Source organism: Panthera pardus, unplaced genomic scaffold (genome assembly GCF_024362965.1).
Source record: "Panthera pardus isolate Hobbes unplaced genomic scaffold, ASM2436296v1 HiC_scaffold_13, whole genome shotgun sequence".
Taxonomy (NCBI): domain Eukaryota; kingdom Metazoa; phylum Chordata; class Mammalia; order Carnivora; family Felidae; genus Panthera; species Panthera pardus.
The window spans coordinates 77,314,203-77,332,144 of record NW_026526688.1 but is presented as its reverse complement, the minus strand read 5'-3'; the positions used below and the strand labels follow the sequence as shown (position 1 = coordinate 77,332,144).

At 35.2% G+C, this 17,942-nt stretch overlaps 1 protein-coding gene across 9 annotated transcripts in view; it reads left to right on the top strand.

The window, feature by feature from the left end:
• The window catches only part of DCLK2 (doublecortin like kinase 2), a 153,976-nt gene that overhangs the window by 18,010 nt on the left and 118,024 nt on the right, over positions 1–17,942 (top strand). For all 9 annotated transcript variants that reach the window (XR_002077816.2, XR_002077815.2, XM_053901197.1 and 6 more), the window contains exon 2: positions 3,091–3,425. Coding sequence is in view for 7 of the 9 variants with exons in the window: in XM_053901197.1 (XP_053757172.1) it covers positions 3,091–3,425 (335 nt within the window). In the remaining 2 variants the exon portion in view is untranslated. The remainder of the gene's footprint in view (positions 1–3,090; positions 3,426–17,942) is intronic.

Below are 17,942 nucleotides of genomic sequence, written 5' to 3'. Positions count from 1 at the left end.
TCAGAATGTAACATGTAGGGAAACCAGAAGAGTGAAGAATGGTGTGTAGGTTTCTAACTAAGTACTTTTGGCAGGAAGTGATATTCCTTGCCAGGATGGGGAGGTAGGGGGAAGTGACAAGTTGGCAGGAAGGTAACAAATCTTAAACCAGAATCTCTACAGTAGCATGAATCTGGTTGAGGGGAGGCTGATTGCTTCTAAGCAATCTTGTGGGTGCTTAGTACCTAACAGAATCATAATTTATTGTTTGGTTAACAGCAAGAGCTCTAACTGGCCAAGGAGCCAAAATCTTAAATTCTTTTGTCACCATATTCTCTCCTGATAGACAAATATGGAAGTGAAAAAATTACAATCAGAGATTGTTTAATCAGGGTGGGGACATAGCAAGGGAAGCTAGCCTAGGTATCTTGGTGGCTATTGTTATCAAAGTATGACATTTGTACTATAGGGCTTTATGTGCCCAGTATACAGAAACACAGGTTTACCTGTCTTAAACCTTGCTGCTGAAATGTTGTATACCAAGAATGCCAAAGTGGGTATCTTATTATGTCAGCATTTAGCATGTGAGCTAGCGCATAGTAGGTACTCCTTGCATATTATGAGGAAGAGTCCAGGCCTAACTGAAGAACACTCTGTGGACTGTTATTTGTCTGCCATGCGTACAAGGAAGGGATGAGGCTCTGTCTAGCAGGCGTTTGCTGGTTTAAAACTTTATATATTATAGAACTGATCTACAAGTCTTTGTTTTTTAAATAGGCTCTATGCCCAGTGTGGAGCCCAATGTGGGGCCTGAACTCACAACCTCAAGATCAAGATCTGAGCTGAGCTTGAATCAGACACTTGACTGACTGAGCCTCCCAGGTGCCCCTGATCTACAAGTTTTATTTTGTTTTTTTTAATGTTTATTTTTGAGAGAGAGACCGAGGCAGAGAGAGGGAGACAGTATTCAAAGCAGGCTTTGCACTGTCAGTGCAGAGTCTGATGTGGAGTTCAAATTCACAAACCATGAGATCATGACCTGAGCTGAAGTCAGACCCTTAACTGACTGAGCCACTCAGGTACCCCTACAAGTTTTTAATTGAAACATTATGAAGCAAAAAAGGGAGAGAAGGAGGGAATTAAAATGTATGTGTAACCACACATACACAAATTAAAAGACAGACTTCCTCTACCTGTTTTCATTCTGGCATCCTGAACCTATGTAAAGAGGCAAAATACAGACGAATTTCAAAGGCAGTTTGCCTGGTTGATACATCAACTGTGCAGGGACTAGGTTGATCAAGGAAATCTGACATACTAAACATGCTCTTGTTTTGTTTCTCTTTGCCATTGTTTTTTTCATTTATACTGGGAAAGGCTTTTCCCCAGCTGACTTCTCCCTGCCCTTAAAAACAAAACAAAACAAAACAGTCTCTTGCTGAAATTTCCTTTTCTTCGTCTTAATATTTTGAATCAGAACATACAATTAAGTTTTTATTGTTGGTAAAAATAGAGCTTTTCAATGTGAGACTTGTGTTCTCTATAAAATTAAAGCAAAATCATAAGTATTTTTGCTCATAAATACATGCATGTGATATATAGTTCTATTTTATGAAATTTATGCGTGTATTTGAAATTACATACCACTTCCCCAGATGATTACACTGTGAAAAGTGATTTAGATAAACCTACAGAGATGAAAAATCTCTAACTGAATGGAGATGGTTGGGCTGGCTTTCAGACTACTGGTGTGGAAGCAGCATTAAAGCCTGTCGCTGGTTCCCTAGTTGGACAGTGGCCTCGTTATATCGTTAGATAGAAGATGTTACTCCTCTTTTTAGACCCTTCTTATATGCCTGATCTGTTCCTGAATTGTTTGTGTGCCTTTGGGAGTCTTCAAGTTCTCCATTAATCAGGATTTTAAGAACATCCTAAATAATAGGATGTTAAATATTTATATTAGTAGGTTTTTCTCAGGAATTCCCTTTCACTATTTTGACTATTTTTGTTTTAAGCATGAACGTTAAGACTGATGTCATATAATTATTAAGAGTGAGACTGTTACACTGAAAATGTGAAAAAATACTGGATTCTTTTTGAGTTAGAAGGTATATTGGAGAAAATTTTACAGTGTAGTCCTCTTGTATGCCAGAAAGGTGAGCATAAAAGGATTGGGTGACTTCTGGGTTTCCTGAAAGAAAAATTATGATTTTAAACATATAATTATGAATTACGGTTTTCAACATATAATTATAAAAATTATTTTTCAACCTGTAATTTTGGAACTTAAAATTAATGAACATTGACTTGGTAAGCTAATCAACAAATATTATAGTTTTTATATTTTACTTAATAAGAATTAGGCAGAAGGCTGCATGAATAAGGAACACATCATTTTAAAATGCTTAATATCCTTTCCCATGTAAGTGAATATAGAAAAGCCTGTCTATTTGAACTAATTATTCTAAATTCACATTCTTTAGTTAAGAAAAAAAATGCCTGAAGTATATTTCTTTGAGCTGTCAAAACTCTTCCTTCGTTTTTGCAGTACTTCATTAATTGAGTAAATGATCTTATGACTAAATATATTTTAGACAGCTATATGAGGATGGAGTAATCATTCTTCAGTTAAGACTGAAATCTGTAATTGGAAGGAGAAAAATAGTTTTATTTCTTTGTGTGAATATATTATTTCTTCCAGAATGAGATTTAAAAAAAATTAAAATGGTTAATAGCTTTTGGAGTTAGAAAGTACTCTAGAATTCATTTGATTCAACAACTTGAATTTATAGACAGTGATCTTGAGAACCAAAGTGCAGAGGAGTTATTCGGGGTGACATATTTGATCAGAATAAAGCCCAAGTCTCTCTTGTTTCATTTGTCCTGTGCTTTTCACTTCGTAATGTGTGTTATTCTCTCTCTCAAAACCAATCTAGATGTTTAAATAGAGAGAAAGGGTGGACAGAATGCCAAAGGAAAAGGATGTGAATCCCCTTCCAGCGAACCTGTTAGGTTTCAGAGTTCACTTAATGGGTCTCCATTTGTTCTTAAGATACAGTGCTTCTGTGGTGAGGATAACGATGCTAATAAAACTGGTTTTTGCTTTTTTAGGTGAGAGTTACGTGTGTGCATCAAATGAACCATTTCGTAAAGTTGATTACACCAAAAATATTAATCCGAACTGGTCTGTGAACATCAAGGGTGGGACATCCCGAGCCTTGGCTGCTCCCCCCTCGGTGAAAAGTGAAGTGAAGGAAAGTAAAGATTTCATCAAACCGAAATTGGTGACCGTGATTCGAAGTGGAGTGAAGCCTAGAAAAGCCGTGAGGATCCTTCTAAATAAGAAGACTGCTCATTCATTTGAACAGGTCTTGACAGATATCACCGAAGCCATTAAACTAGATTCAGGAGTGGTCAAGAGGCTCTGCACGCTGGACGGAAAGCAGGTAAGATGTTTACTAGCCCCCCCAGCTCTCTGTCTTACTTTTAAAGTCTCCCTGTATCATGGTAGTTACATATTTGACAATAAGTAGTCCAGAGTCTTCTAGAAGACTCTGATTTCACTCATGTGGAGTCATATGGTATTTCTTTCACTGACTGGCTTATTTCACTTAGCATAATACTCTCTAGCTTTAACCATGTTATTGCAAATGGCAAGATTTCATTCTTTTTTATGGTGGAATGATATTTTATTGTGTGTGTGTATATATATATATATATATATGTCTACATGTATATATATATTTGTATATAAGTATATGTATACTTACACCATATCTTCTTTATTCATTCATTTATTGACAGACACGAGCTGTTTCCGTATTTGGCTGCTGTTGATAATGCTGCTCTAAACATCAGGGTGCATGTATTCCTTTGAATTAGTATTTTTGTATTTGGGTAAATACCTAGTAGTACAATTGCTGAATCATAGGGTAGTTCTATTTTTAACTTTATGAGGACCCTTCATACTATTTTCCAGAGTGGCTGCACCAGTTTGCATTCCCACCAACAGTGCAGGAAGGTTCCTCTTTCTCTGCATCCTTACCAATACCTGTTGTTTCTTGTGCTGTTAATTTTAGCCATTTTGACAGGTATGAGGTGGTATCTCATTGTGGTCTTGATTTGTATTTCCCTGATGATGAGTGATGTTGAGCATTTTTTCATGTGTCCGTTGGTCATTTATACATCTTCTTTGGAAAAGTTATCTGTTCATGTCTTCTGCCCATTTTTTAATTGGATTAATCATTTTTGGGGGGCTAGGGAAATGTAAACTTCTGAGGGAAGAGTAGAAGTTGAAGAGGCTTCCTATATTAAGTGGAAGGTTTTCTAAGAATAAGAACACCTGTTGACTAGTAGAGTCATTTATGGGTTTGGTAAATTGTAGGAGTCCAAATTAAAGATATTTAACATTTTTAGAAATGTTAGAAAAGCCTAGAAAGGAGAAACCTTTTCTCCTCACCTATATATAATGTTGAAAATGCATTTCAAAAAAGTATTTTGATAGGAATGTCTATGTGAGTTTCATAGAGCACCATGGAGGTAGTTAATCAGCATTTCTGAAAAATAAACAAAAATTACACAGGAAAATGAAAGCCAAATTATGGTAACAATATATCAGGAAATCTAATGGGCTAAGGAAGAAAAATCAGGCATGGTGCCCAAGTGGCTCAGTTGGTTAAGCATCCAGCTCTTCAGCTCAGGCCATGATCTCATGGTTTGTGAGATCAGGATCTGACCGCGCGGAGCCAGCTTGGGATTCTCTTTCTTCCTCTCTCTCTGCCCATCTCTTGCCTGTGCATGCTCTCTCTCTCAAAATAAATAAACTTAAAAAAAGAAGAAAAATTGGGCAAATCTGAAGAATGCATGAATACTGAGTTTTGCCACAATCAGATTATCATTCCTAAAAAGAAACATGTGGCTTCTGAAGTATATTTTTTTCCTAATTTCAATAAAGGTAAATTGTTTGTATTTACATTTTATTGAACATTATAGTTTCCAGCATTAAATTTGTTTCTTCATTCCCTTTTGTTTTTTCCCTATAGCACACTTAATTTATTCTGAAGTGTTTAGCTCATATAGTGCTGAAAATGAAACATTGGAGCAGTGCCTTCTAGAAAAAATGTGAGAAGGTAGTTTTCTAATTTCCTAACACCAGATTCCTAACACCTAGTTAGCTGATTTTTTCTTGAAACATTAACAGAATTTAAAAACTAGGTTCTAAAAATTCCAGTAGATTATAGTGAGTTAATAGTGACTTTTCTAATTAATTAAATTGGCGATTAGAAGACATGACCTTTCATAGCAGCCTGCCCAAGGTTCATAGTATGAATGGCAACAGACACTTTACAAATTGAGTTAATAGCATGGCACAAGACAAGACTCATTCTGCAAGTGAGTGAAAATTAATTAAAGTAAAATAAAGATGTGGCAAGTTAAATAATTAATTCTTGGTTGACACAGGAAGACAGGAAACAGAGACAAACATTTAAGACCCCTAACAAAAAGAAAAATGAAGGGGCGCCTGGGTGGCGCAGTCGTTTAAGCGTCCGACTTCAGCCAGGTCACGATCTCGCGGTCCGTGAGTTCGAGCCCCGCGTCAGGCTCTGGGCTGATGGCTCGGAGCCTGGAGCCTGTTTCCGATTCTGTGTCTCCCTCTCTCTCTGCCCCTCCCCCGTTCATGCTCTGTCTCTCTCTGTCCCAAAAATAAATACAAAACGTTGAAAAAAAAAATTAAAAAAAAAAAAAGAAAAATGAAAACCATAAATGTGCAAAATTAAAAAACCTGAATGGCATATAAACAGTAAATGCAGATGAGATTTTAAAAATTGAGATTGAAAATCTCCAAATGAACGTTTTTCAGGGAAAATGGAAGTGAAATACGGAAGTTGAACATCTAATTGAAATGGGTGATCATTGAAATGTTAATAATTATCTAAAAAATTACCTTCAAAGAGGCTCCAGACTAGATATATCAGTATGTAAAAATGTTAACTAAAGCACAAGCAACCCCAAATTACCCACATATTAAAAAATACTACACTACTAAGAGCTGGACTTAATGACAGGAATTAAAGAATGGATCACTGTTAAGAAACCTGTTTATACATGAGATCTAGAGGATAAAGCATAAAGGCACATGTAATCCCAAAATGGTTGTAAAGGTATTTGACAAAATACAAAATTAATATTTAGCTAAAGATTTAGTAATAGGGGCACCTGGGTGGCTCAGTTGGTTGAGCATCCAACTTCAGCTCAGGTCATGATCTCGCAGTTCATGAGTTCAAGCCCTGTGTCGGGCTGTCTGCTATAAGTGGGGAGCTGGCTTCAGAACCTCTGATCCCTCTCTCTCTGCCCACTCTGCATGCATACCCACATGTTCTCTCTCTCTCAAAAATAAATACTTATAAAAAAAATCAGTAATAAAAATGGACAGTGAAATCTCTAATACACTTCTAAAAACTACCACCTGACACAAAAAGCTTATGTAGTGGTAAACAAATGAGATATTGGAAGTATTTCTATAATAGGTATGAGGTAATTGCCTGACAGCCCCAGTATTCAACATTCTTCTATGTATTCTCCCTATTTTTTATTTATAATTTAATTGCAATTTCAGTAAGAACCTAAATGAGATTTTTTTTCTGGTGGGGGGAGGACTACCCAAGTGATTTCAATAGCTAATCTGGAAAAAGAGGCAGAAAATTTTGTAAATAATGATTAATGGGCTCTTATGCTACCAGATATTAAGTCATCATCCTGATTCCATACCAAAAATAAATTCCAAGTGTTTTAAAAATATAGACATCAAATGAAACAAAAGAACTAAAAGAAAATATGTCAATAGTTAGGTTGAAATGAGAAAGGAGTTCCTAAGCATAAAAATTGCGGGAAAATCACAAGGGGAAAGGTTGGCTAGACAACTTATAAAATAAAAATTTATAGATGTCATTAGCAAGATTTAGATCCTTTGTATTGAGTTATAGTAGTTGAATAGGAAAAAAACAACACTGCAATGGCAAGATAGATAAAAGACAACAACTTGAAAAGATAGAATTATAAATACTGAGTATAAAAGAGTTCAGTCTCACTAAAAAATGAATTAAAGCACTGAGATAGTATTTTTGATATTTAAAATGGACAGGTTTTTAAAAAAGAAAATTTACTTTTTTTGAATATGGAGTGAATTGGCATTTTCAAAGAATGTTGGAAGTATAAATTTTATAATCTTTATGGAAGGCAATTTGTTTTGTACAACTTTACAATGTTCTTACTATTTGAATTAATAAATTAACTTCTAGGAATTTATCCAAAATAACCTGAGATGCAAACATGATTATGCATAAGAATTTTCATTTCAGCAATAAAAGCAAAGGATTCAAAACAACTTCAGATCCCTAATGTAGACAAGAGCTAAATAATAATACCATAGAATTCGTATGTAGCAGCCATTGAAAATTATATTTGGGGGAATATTTATAAAGACCTGGGAAAATGTTGAGTGGAAAAAGCAAGAAAAAAAACCTCTGTAGTATGTTTTCAATTTTGTGTAAGAAAGAAAAGTAGAGGGAGATTTTTAAAAAACTAATTCAGAAGGAAACATGATTATAGTTGCCCTCAGAAATCCAGTATATGATGTTCTGATTTCTAAGCAGACTTTCTCATGTCTGCTTAGAAGCAAAAACTTAAGCACTGAGAAGGAAAACAAAGACTGATTTCAATCATTTGTAAAATGAAAACATTATGAGTTAATCTTTGAAATTTTAGCATATGACTATAAAATGTTACATGAATCACTTTTGTCACTATATAGAACTTACAACATTACTTCCCATGTGCAAAGAAAGAAGATATCTTTAAACTTTCAAATAAAGTACTTCTCTGGAAAAATTATAGATTTGACTTTTGATAGACACAATTTTTAGGTGTCATATTTTCAGAATTCCAGGTATCCTTAAAAGCTACAGTTTTCTTGGTATGCTGATCCAACACCTGTGCTATAGGTTGACTTGCTATTTAAAACTTGAAGTCTGATTTTTGGCTGATATGTGTTATAATGAGAACTTTTATTTCTTGCTTTGAAATAGCGTAGGAAATTTGTCTTACGCTTAAGGTTAATGCAAATCTTTGATCAGTGTTCATTTTGATTTGATTTTATAAAATGATTTCTTTTTTAAAAATGTATGTATTTTGAAAGAGAGGGGAGAGGGGGAAGGAGCAGAGAGAGAGGAAGAGAGAGAATCCTAAGCAGGCTCCGTGCTGTCATCACAGAGCCTGACATGGGGCTTGATCTCATGAACAGCAAGATCATGACCTGAGCTGAAATCCAGTGTCAGACGCTTAACGTACTGAGCCACCCAGACACACCGATAAAATGATTTCTCTGTGGGCATGTAAAACAATCTGTTCTCTGAACATTTTCAAGAAGAGGACAGCTTCATTTAGGTGAAAGGAAAGGAATGAGAAAGAACCTAGATCTGTTAATAAGTTGTCCCCACACAAAATTTTAGGCTGTCTGCCTTATCTGGTTACTTCTGCTCAGGTGCGGTTTTTTTTCTTCTTACATTGATCTGATATTTAACACAAGGATAGAGTAACAATTTATAGGCAGTTCATCATGAACAGCCACTGATCTCATCCTGATACCTATGCTAGAGTCTTAAGGGGCCCTGGTTATCTTTTGTGGGCTTGAAGGCTTTCTTGATTAAAGCGTCATGTGCCAGTAGCATTATTGTTAAAACAGTGTCCCTTGGATCTTCTCTTCCATCAAAATGGATTATCACATCTTCCTAGTAGTAGTGATTTCATTTACAAGGTAGACTTGATTAGTACATATAACTCATGCATTTTATATCTCCTTATAAAATCACTTCAAATAAAGTAATATTTTAGGATTTTATCCATGTTAACTCTTGGTGGTTCTCAACTGGGTACAATTTCATCTAGGGGACATTTAGACTGTCTGGAGTCTTTTCTTCTTTTTAATTTTTACTATTGAAGTACTGTTGACGTACAATCTTATATTAGTTTCAGGTGTACAGCATAGGGATTTGATAATTGAGTACATTACACAGTACTCACCAGAATAAGTGATTACCATCTGTCACCCATTCATTGAATGGGAATCCTTTTTTGATGCCATGCCTGGGGATGAGGATTCCCCTGGCGTGTAGTAAGTAGGGAGAGGCCAGGAATGCTGCTAACCATCTTACACTGCACAGAACACACACACACAGCATAATTTGCTGGGGTCCAAGAGGTCAATAGTGCTAAGATTCAAAAATCATGGTGTCAAGTAAGTGAAATGATTCAAAAAGAAAGACTTGTTGGATTGTTACCTTTGTTACCATTTAGGCCACATGCTAAACTTTATTTCAGAACTTAGAGGTGTTCTCATAGCTAGTCTGTCTACTTCTTATCTAGTTGAGGCACGTGTGTCAGCATGATAAGGTTTATAGTCTTTGTTGTATGATGCTAACATACAGTTGGGCACTACAGTTTCACAGGGGATTAAATAAAGATGTCCCAAATGGTTTTACATGTATTTCAAGAGAAATCTAAGAAATAATGATTTAGTCTTGTGGGATTTTAAGTATTTAATACTTAAAAGTGATGTTATCGATTTTTTTGAAGAAATGCACAATGTATGTGCTTATAGATGAAGTGACTAGAAAAAATTATCTGTAAATAGAAGTCATGACTATTTTCCTCTTAAGTAGTTTTTTTTTAAACTTGCAGTTAATTTAGATTAAATGCTTTACTCTTATTTTTTAAATAAAACCTTGAACTTTTAAGTTAAAAGAATTGAATAGGAGAATAAGGTTTACTTTTAACATTTTTTCAAAAGAGTTACTTTCTTATAATAAACTGCAGCAGGGGGGAGTTCTTTATAACTGTTTTTATTCTGTTAAGAGAATGAAAGGTCCAAATATAGCTTTTGTCCACATGTGTAAAAAATTCTAGCTTTTAGCTTTCCCAGAAACAGCAGAGTTTTAACATAAAAGAAACATATTTAGTAGAATTTTGGAACAAGTTGATTCTTGTCATGGGCAGAGGCAAAGCAGACTCAGAAATTGCTAGCAGTTGATGCTTGGGGGTAAAATACTTCCAGACTTTGGGACCACTGCCAGTCAGGATTACACACATGCAGTAGATCCTCTTTGGGGATCATGACAACCCCTTGGAGTACCTTCCTCTTATCACTCATCTTAGGGTTTATGAAGATTTCCGCCATCACTTTTTAAAAAGTTTAATTATTTCATGGATGCAGTTATATGAATAATAACTTCTTTTTGTACCCTTTCTGGCATGACAGCTTCTAGTGAAAGTTCACTTCTTTGTAATAAACCTGACCATTCTTATTTACAGCATTTTTTCCCTCAAAAATTGCTACATAAAAATCAAATGGTTGATATCTGTTTTTAAATATTTTCTGTGCTTCATTTAATCCTGGTATATTTTTTCCTTGAAGTAGATGAGGACAGAGTTTGGTATTAATTCTCCCACTGCTCCCACTGCATGCATTTCTTTTTGTAGATAATAGAAATCTAGATGACTGTGTTTTGTCTTATTAGATACATCTTTATCTCTACAGTGTGAGTAGCCCTGATTTAATTTAGCCCAATCAGGAATCAATAGAGTAAGAGTAACTAGGAGGATTTTCCAGAACTGGAGGAAGTCTAGGCATAGGAAGAGAAAACATTCATTTGTTCTTTGATCCCTGAATCTAAGCAGATTTTAAGGAGGGGCGGGGGGGTTAATCTTAGTTTTTGATTTAATGAACCCTCTTTTCAAAGAGTGATATAAACAGCGGGAAGAAAGAAAGAAGCACTTAGATATCCCTCTTATTTTTTTGTTGAAGTAAAGTTTGTGTTTTGCCATTCTGGTATCCTTTGTATAAACAATTTCCCCTGACCTTAAATAATATTTTCTCCCTTTTAATGGAAAGCTGGAGGAAAACACTAAAATCCTGTTAGTAGTCACTGCAGTTGCAAATCAGGAGAAGAAGAGATGTTTAAGGAAAACAATTTCAGCTTGCAATCAATTATGCAATGTAAAGTGTAGCTGAGATAAAAATGTCATCATTGCAAACTCTTTTCTTTCCTTCTTTATCCTTGGATGTCTAAGCTGGAGTAATGCATGGATCATAAAATTGTGTTAGATTCATTGTGTTTTTGTTATAAATGTATTTTGCAATGGTTATAATAATTGTTAAAAATAGATTTTGTTTCGTATTTTAGAATGCTTAGAATAATAGCTAACAGCTTAATTAGCTAATAGATTAAAGCTAGTAGCTTACTACAGCAGGCATTAGTGCTTTATATTAGTCTTCTCCACTAGTCCTCACAACAACCTTGAGAGTTTGGTATTACAATTCCCATTTTACATTGGAGAAATTAAAACAAAGTAACCATTCAAAATCATGCAGCTGGTGGTGGAGCTAGAATTCACACCCAGGAAGTATGTTCCAGCCCCTCCCCACCAACATAAACATACACACTTCACTGCTGTGCTGTAAGCCTCCATGGTCAAGCTCTGTGAAAGGCTTTAGTGATAAAGATGAGGGATAAGACAAAGAACTGATAAGCTATAATCAGGTTATTTCAGATTAAAAAAATTTTTTTTTTAGGTTTTAGAGTGATACACTTTTACCTGGGGTTTATCTGCAATGCATTCTGTGTAATTATAGATTATATGACAAGATTATTCTTTGAATAGGATCTGAAAAATGGAAAAAAAGGTTAAGGAGTAATTATATGCTTGACAAAAAGATGACTTCTAGAGTTATTTCATAGATTTAATTTTTTTAATTAAAGAATATGACATTGCTGAAAATATAGAAAAAATAGGAAAAGTAAATGTACAATCTTACATTTTAACATTATTTTTAATGCCTTGAGTATCCTACCCATATTTTTATATACATTTTTTTTTCTTAAGAGAAAATTACCCAAGTAAAGTCCATACATTTCTATTGGAAAATTCAGATGTTGGGGAGGAAAAAAATTTTCTCTTTTAATGTTCTTCTGGCTGCTCTAAGAATAAAATTTACATGAGACAAATTAACAGGAGAAAATCATGTTTAATTTTGTACATATAGACAGTTCACTTAGACATGAGATTTCAGGATGGACCTAGAGGGTATAAGGCTAAATGAAATAAGTCAGAGAAAGACAAACACAGTATGACTTCACTCTTATGTGGGACTTAAAACAAGAGAAACATAAGAAACAGACTGTTAAATATAGAGAACAAACCTGATGGTGGCCAGAGGAGGGAGGAGGTAGTTGGGGGCAGGGATGCAATAGATAAAGGAAATCAAGAATATGCTTATCTTGATGAGCACTAAGTACTGTATGGAATTGTTGAATCATTGTGTTGTACACTTGAAACTAATTTAACACTTTATGCTGGGGTGCCTGGGTGGCTCAGATCATGATCTCACGGCTCATGAGTTCAAGCCCTGTGTCTGTGCTGACAGCTCAGAGCCTGGAGCCTGCTTCAGATTCTGTCTGTCTCTCTCTCTCTGCCCCTCCCCTGCTCATGGTCTGTCTCTCAAAAATAAACAAACATTAAAAAATTTAAGAAATATAACACTGTATGTTAATGATACTTCAATAAAAAAAAAATTACCTTCCAAAAAACCCCACATTAATCCATTGTGATAGAGATGAGAATAATAGTTATTTTTCAGGATGTTATTGCTAGTGGGATAGGTGAGTGAGTCTGCTGTGGTGTTAGAAATGCTTTATAGCTTGATCTGAATGGTAGTTACAGAGGGATACACAAATGGAAATATTTATCAGGTTGTTTGCTTAATATTTTTGTACTTTATGTAACTTACGCCTCAATTTAAAAAAAAAAAGGGAGAAAAAAGAAGAAAAAAATGTGATTCCAAAAACAGGCAACATGAGATATATAATGTCATTCTGGACCTGAGGAGAAGGGAATAGGAGTCCAAGCTTCAAACGGAAGGAAGGCAATTCACAGGAAGAATGGAAAGAGTCAATGCTTGGTAAACAAATGTTTGCTGGGCCACCTAGAAACAGTGGCATATAGAGGACTTTGATCAAGCAGGCCTTGCTGGGTTCCTTCCTGTGTACCATACCTAGTTCATATTATGCTGTCGTTACATAGGGTGATAATTCCCTTCCTGGTGCAGGTCCTAGGTCTACATTTTTTTTCAGGCAGATGTTGGAGGGAAGGTCAAATTTTCTTCCTGAGCCTTTTAGGGCTTGATTGTTTTCAGCTGGAAATAATCTTCATGCCAAAGTTGTACATTTTGGGGTGATTTGTTTGAACTCCTTTACAAACAATTGAAAGAAATGCAGAGTGAAAGTTTCTTTTCTTTTCACATTTGCCCTTCTTGCCCAGCCTCACTCTACTTCCTAAAGCGAACTACTAATACCAGTTTTGTTAATGCAATTTAAATACATATGTACACATACTTTTTACATAACATGTTTTTTACGTGTAATCATGTATCCTGCTTTTTTCACTTATTGATCATACTCTTCTATGTTGCTACATAATCTTCATATTTCATACATAAATGACTAAATTATATTCAATTGGCTAGACATACCATAATTTATTTAACCTATTGCTAGGCATTTGGATCATTTCCAGTTTCTCATTCTTTTATCCTCTAGTCATCTTGCTGTTTATAGATTTAACATGTTCTGGATCATTTCCTTTCCTTGGTGTAGATTCCTCGAGGTAGGTTACTGGAAGAGGCTCAAGTATTTTGGGGTTTGAGAGACAGCGATACTATCAAAACTGTAGACAAACAGTTGTCCTAGTTGGCAATGCCACCAGCATGTGCCCCAGTATTTCTGTGGCTGGGAGAGACTTATAAAAAGACCAGACATGACAGCCAAGCTGAATGCACATACTTAATTTGTTGCATGGAAAACGCACGTTCTTCCAAATTCCTTGGAAAAGCCTCCACCTCCAACTTGGATACTTTCTGTTCTGGAAAGTAGTTTAACAAGAAAAGCCAGTTGACTTGTGTATAAAGTTTTATACCAGAGGCAGGTGCTGGCCAACTAGTCCGGAAAATGTTAAGTTTAGTAGGGAGAGATTATTCTTTTTAATCTAATAACCCTTATTTTGGTACTATGTTGTCTTAATCTTGAACTAAAAAATCTATCACTTCATTCAATGTTTGCTTTATAACCTTTGCATAGATGCCAAAAATCCCATGGATATGTTTCTAGTATTTAGTGAATTCATGTAACTTTTTGCTTTGTGATATTTTGATTCAGAATTAACTCAAGGAGATTATTTGAAATAGATGCTTTGTAAAGTTAATTGTTGGCTTTTGGTGGTCATCGATAACTTTTGCATTTGTTTTGTTGTTTTTGTAATTTATCATGAATATCTGCTAATCACAATTTCTACCAATGATTACCAGTTTATTAGATTCTGAGAAAGGGTCATTCATCGTGCCTTTTGGTAAAAACAAAGACAGGTGCAAACTCAGTGTAGTGTGTAGCTTATTTAGGAAATTATTTAGTCCAGCCTGCTAATTTTATAGATGAGAAATCTTTGGGGGCTTGTGATACCTTTTGAGAACGAGTTGGAATCTTGGGTTCTTCTCTTCCAGTTAAAGCCTCATCAACATTTTCTTTGTAATCCGCTTGTTTACAGACCACAGAGCAGTTCATAAACCTCTACTTTGGCCTGTTTTACTCTCTTCACTTTAGGGAAGTTTTTATTTTCAGCCTTATGGCCATGGATTTTTCTAGAGAGCAAAAGTTAGGCTTGACCCTGGTCATCCATATTCTTAGGATGATGCCTTATAGAAGAGGAACTAATTGAATCTAATTTAAAAATTGCTTCATGGAGAAAAATAGGGCTAGAGTCTGTATTTGCTTTTTTTGTAATCCTGTGCAATTTTCTGGACTTAAAAGTTAACCTCTTACAATATTTTTTTAAGTAAGGAAGAGCACCATACTTCAGTAAGACTAGCTTTCATGAATATTCTCTCGTTGTATTTTTAGAATATTTTAATTGTAGTGTGATGCAGCTGCCAGACTCGCAGCACAGAGTGTTGGAAAGCTCCATAGTCATTAGAGGTTCGCCTCCACAGAAGTTTAATTTTCAGAGCCCAAGGACTGTTGCAATGAAGCAGCGTTTACCCAGAAGGAGCATTCTGCTTTTCCTTGCGCGTTTCAGGCTTTTCCCAAGACTTGAAATAATACAAGTTTTATTTAAAATTTTCTTTGTTTTGTGATGGTTTATGGCAAGTTTTGCTAAATATGAGCATGAAAACGTTTGATTATATTTGAAAATATCATTCTTTGTTTGCCCACATACTAAGTCATTAAAATGCCATTTAAGATATGAGTTATGGAAGGTATTTAAATATCTGTGTCTGGGTACTTATTGAAACTGACATTAGGTTACATGGTTGTGTTTCTGAAGGATTAAGTTTATTAAACACCTAGTCTGTAGTATCACTTATGGTATATATTTTTAGAAGTAAAATATGGTTGACACATCGTTGTGAAATGGAAAGCAAAAGTTGTGCAAATGGATACTTGTGGAAGTCTCATTAGGCAACTTAATCCAGATTTTAACATTTTCACTTAATATAGTAGCCAAGATTTTTACATGTAGATAAAAAATAAAATTTTGAAACTTTTCTAGAAGTTTTAAAATTGATTTTCACCGCCAGATCATTCCTGCCCAGGTGGCACCAGTCAATGTCTTAATCACTAGTTTAGCCTCTAGGATTTAAGAGGGTTGTGGTCAGTGTGATTGTGCCCTGAGGAGCTGATTGTGTGCATCAGAGTCAGAAAATGAAAATTGAAATTTGATTTAAACATACTCATTTCCTATGACACACAGTCACACTCTAATATTGAATGACACAAATTTCACACTTAAGCAATGGGGAATGTCATTAAAGATTTTTTTTTAACGATGGGACTAACCCTTAGTGCCAAATATTGTGGCAGACTATTTACACATGTTGTCATTTAATTCTGTGATCACCCTGAGGGAGGCATATGGTGATATCTCTGCAAGGAATGCTATATTGCATACCCAACGAACTCTAGTCCTTTGATGTCAGTTAGACATCTTGCATATGATAGTGCATTTATGTCTGCCTTTGCTCCAGACATTTTTCTATTTACTCTCAGAACTTGTTATCAAGATTCAAAGGAAGATCAGATTTATCGCTGTATAATCATTTTTAATGATTTTCCAGAATCAGTTATGTAGCATGATTATTTACTTTAATCTTTAGACTTAGCTCCAAAGAGCTTCTTAGACTTTTCTCAAAACTTCTGTTCACCTTCACATGATGAAGAGTTTATTTTCATTTAGTAACTCAAGATGTCCTAGATTTGGTCTATGGAACCGTTTGCAAGTTAGATCCTATGTCTTTTTGACATATTTAAGGATACATAGGAGAGTAAGGTTTATAGGGAACCCTGTCAGGGTCATGATTAGACTTTGTGGCAAACAAAAACACCATAACAATTCTGTATCCCAGTGATTACTCCAGGTCTCCTGTTCTCAGGTGTCCTCTTTTTTTTTTTTTTTTTTTTTTTAAATGTTTTTACTCATTTTTGAGAGACAGCATGAGTCAGGGAGGGGCAGAGAGAGATGGAGACAGAATCTGAAGTAGGCTCCAGACTCTGACCTGTCAGCACAGAGCCCAATGCTGGGGTTGAACTCATGAGGTGTGAGATCATGACCTGAGCTAAAGTCAAACGCTTAACTGACTGAGCCACCCAGGTGCCCTGAGAGAACTTTGTTTTTAAGGGGCTTGTGAGTATTGAGGCATCTAGAGATCCAGTGACTGTCTGGTAGAATGTGTACTGGTATCTAATGGGTAGAGGCTAGGGATGCTGCTACATATCTTACAGTGCACAGGACTTCCCTCCACAGCAAAGAATGAGCTGGTTCAAAACATCAGTAGTGCAGAGATTAAGAAGTGATAGCCTAATTTAATGGATATAAGGAGGGGGATATAAGGATATGGGGATTTTGAGAGGGAAATGCAAGTTGTTTTGGAGTGGCCAGTGTAAGAGATGTAGGTAGGTATATATGGTTGAGTATAGGTTTTTGAAATTAGGTCAAGGGCAAGATTATGCACAGCATACACTGTATTTCCAAAGGATGGGAACCTCAAAAATTGGGCTATGGATCTACATTGACGAATTGGAAGAGGATCAGATTTGCATTTTAGAAAGTTCACTTGGAGAGTGTGAAATGAGTTAAGAAAGATGATGAATCCTAAAGGATTCCCTGTCCCAGAATGTGGGAAGTTGTTTAAGGTAATATTATTTCATTGTTGTAATATGTTTTATGCCCATGGGAGGTTGTTCCTAAACTGTATTCCAGATAAGAAGCAGACATTCCTAAAGAAATTTATGTAGTTTCAGAGAGTAAAGGTTTGGTTTTAGCAGGAAATGGGAAAATTGGTGTAGTGGAGTTTCTTAAATCCATGGACAGAAAGTGTTTGGAGATTATAGAAAATCTTCACAGTGTGAAAAAGTGGTATTTTACTGCAATTCATTAATTTTCCTTTGTTTTTTATGCTGTCAAATCATTTCAGATGTTTGTGGCAGGATGGATATCAGTATTGTTATTCAGAAGAAATGCTGAATGTAGGTAATACTGCCTTTTCTTATTTTTACTGGAATTTTGACTACTTTTTCCCTTCCTTTCACAGTATACACCTGATATGATCAGGTGATCTGTGACCACAAGGTAAATTTATATTTGAGAAAATCTGTTGTAGTATGAAAAGTTCTGCAGTATTCTATCTCCAGTAACACATTTATTGTGAATGACTTAAAAATATAGTCACTATGATAACTAGGAAACCTGAATACAAAAGTGCTTCTTGGTTAAAAAGAAAAAAAGAGAAGAATACTTTTCCTTAAAATTATTATAGTGGGATAGAAAACAAATGGTCCAGTCTTCATTAGTCAATTATGATGTGA